Genomic DNA, 2,286 nt, shown 5'->3' on the forward strand with positions numbered 1-2,286 from the left:
CAGGAAGTTAGGGACTTCCAGAAGGCCCAGGCAGCTAGACAGGCCGCCCAGGGTACTCCGAACCCTCCCTGATGCACACTGGGCGTTGAGGGCGCTTCCCTTCATCTGATGACTTGCTAACTGGCCTGACACAGCCAGAGGAATCACTGTCCACAAGCCCTCAGGTGTTTCCATTCTCGTTTAAGGGACCCAAGAGGGGTTGTGTAGTCCCAGAGGCGAAGTCAGAAGGAGCGTGGGGACGCCCAGGTTGGAGAGAGTCCCATCCCTTGGTCCAAGGTTGGAGAGAGTCCCATCCCTTGGTCCAAGGTTGGAGAGAGTCCCATCCCTTGGTCCAAGAGAGCGGCTTGCCTCCCTCCGGATTCTGTAGGCTTGCTTTCTCTCGGGCTGCTGGGGCAGTGTCAGGGGCTCTCGGGCTCCCAGATGGGATTGGATACACGGCTGCCACGGGGCTGGTGGGGCCTCTCCTGGTGTGGATCATGGGTATTCCCAGCGTTACCAGCTCTCAAAGGATGGGAACTGAGCAACCCTCGGCCCTGTGTTTGTTCACAGACCCTGTGGGCTCGTGTGTACAGTGTTAGAGATCCTCTTTCATCACAAAAGGACTGTGGGTGGAGGAGTAAGGTCATAGCTCAAAGGGCTTTGCAAAATTTTAATATATTAAAACAAGAGGCATCTGCTAGAAAACCTTCTATTGTATAAAACCCGAGCTTTTAAAAACATGTTTTCTTTGGCACTTTTCATCCCCTCCCTCCCCTTTCCCCAGCGTATTGCAAAAAGCTCTCCAGTGCTAAGGCATTGGCGGGGTATGTAAACAGCAGCCAGCATACGTGGAAGAATAATATGAAGCTTTTTTTTTGCCTTTTTTTTTTTCTGTCTAATATTGTCTGTGCAGCAAGCATAAATAACAGGATCCATCTCAGGGCGTGTGGGTTTTCTCCCTTTCCCCTGTCTGTCTGCTCTCGCCTTGGCGATCAGGCTGGAGTGATATGGAGACTGGGCTGAGTTTCCCTGTTGCTTTTCATGAGCCCCAAGGTTCCCTCCACTTTGATCGAGTGCTGTAATCAAAGGCTGGTGGTTGCTCTTTAGGTTGGGAAATGTGAGTGCTGGTGTTTAAAAGTAGTGAAGGCACCGGTCCCAGGTGATTCACAGGGCCCCTACCCTTTGCCTTGGGGATTTGGTTTGGGCTTCGGTGGGGCAGGAAGCTGGTTTCATTTTTTTTGGAGGTTTCTAATATGGACCTAGACACAAGATCATCGATAAGATTCTCCTGTCTGGCCTCATGGAGGTGGGGAGGCCTCTTAGTCCCTGGGCGGTGGAAGGTTGAGACTGGGGATATGGGCTGTGCCATTAACAGTGTTTTTCCAGCACCACGTGAAGCCTGGCAGTGGCGCCCCTCTTCAGAGCGTTTTCTTTCAGTAGGACTAGGTTTGAGGCAGGACTACCTTCAGCCCCAAATCGAAGTACTAGCTCTGCTATCTTCCCATCCTCCCCAGGTACCTGGCAGTCAGCGTCTTAGATGTAGGACCTTAGCTTTGTCCTGAAGTGCCCCCTCTGAGCCCTGCCATGTGGGTCTTGTCCCAGTTCCGTGGGAATGGCCTCCAGCCCTAATCCTGCACCCCTCCTTCCACCTCCCTCCCTTCCAGAGAGCTGGTTGATCCCAGCTGCCTTTCACGCGGCCCCCATTCTCCTCTTGCATAGTTAATTTCAAAAAGCAACACCTTGTTTCCTCCGGCTTGTCCTGGTCACCTGGCTCATCTGCTAGGCTCCCTAGTTAGCCAGAATCGGGTGAGAGAGAGGCTCTGGGGTGTGGGCACAGAGGGGAGACTTCAGAAGGCGGCTAGGCGAGAACGCCTCACTCAGACTCCATCACCAATGTTCCCAGTAACGCGGATGCCGCCAGTGAGGCAGGTGTACCTTAGAAGGGGCCCGCCCGAGCTGTCCCCGCCACTCTAGGTCGCACCGCAGACCGGCAGGACTTTAGGCCGCAAGCCTGGACGGCAGGTGCTGCCGAAAACCGGCCTGGGCCGGGACGGAAACCTACCTCTCCCGCGATCCAGGGATTGTCTGTCGCTACCCCGGGGAGACGGCCCGCTCTGCAGGGGCGGGTCTACGCCTTTCCCTCTCCCGGCCTCCAGGACTACAGCTGGAGAGCCCAGGTGCAGCGAGGCACCTCCACTCCAACCTGGGGGCGTACCGATCGACGTCTCTGAGGCGCCCCCCGCCCCTCCGCGAGAAGCGGGGTCAGGACCCTGCACGGCCAGCTCGTGCCGAAGCGGCGCCCGCACC

The 2,286-nt window shown here is 56.1% G+C and overlaps 1 protein-coding gene across 1 annotated transcript in view; it reads left to right on the forward strand.

Moving 5' to 3' along the window:
• BRF2 (BRF2, RNA polymerase III transcription initiation factor 50 kDa subunit) overlaps window positions 1-717 on the forward strand; it is a 4,568-nt gene extending 3,851 nt beyond the window's left edge. Inside the window, exon 5 of the mRNA XM_010838783.1 lies at window positions 4-717. Coding sequence (XP_010837085.1) covers window positions 4-72 — 69 coding nt within the window. The 3' untranslated portion in view covers window positions 73-717. The remainder of the gene's footprint in view (window positions 1-3) is intronic.
• The last annotated feature ends 1,569 nt before the right edge of the window (window positions 718-2,286 follow it).

This window comes from Bison bison, unplaced genomic scaffold, assembly GCF_000754665.1.
Source record: "Bison bison bison isolate TAMUID 2011002044 unplaced genomic scaffold, Bison_UMD1.0 scf7180017864105, whole genome shotgun sequence".
NCBI classification, from domain to species: domain Eukaryota; kingdom Metazoa; phylum Chordata; class Mammalia; order Artiodactyla; family Bovidae; genus Bison; species Bison bison.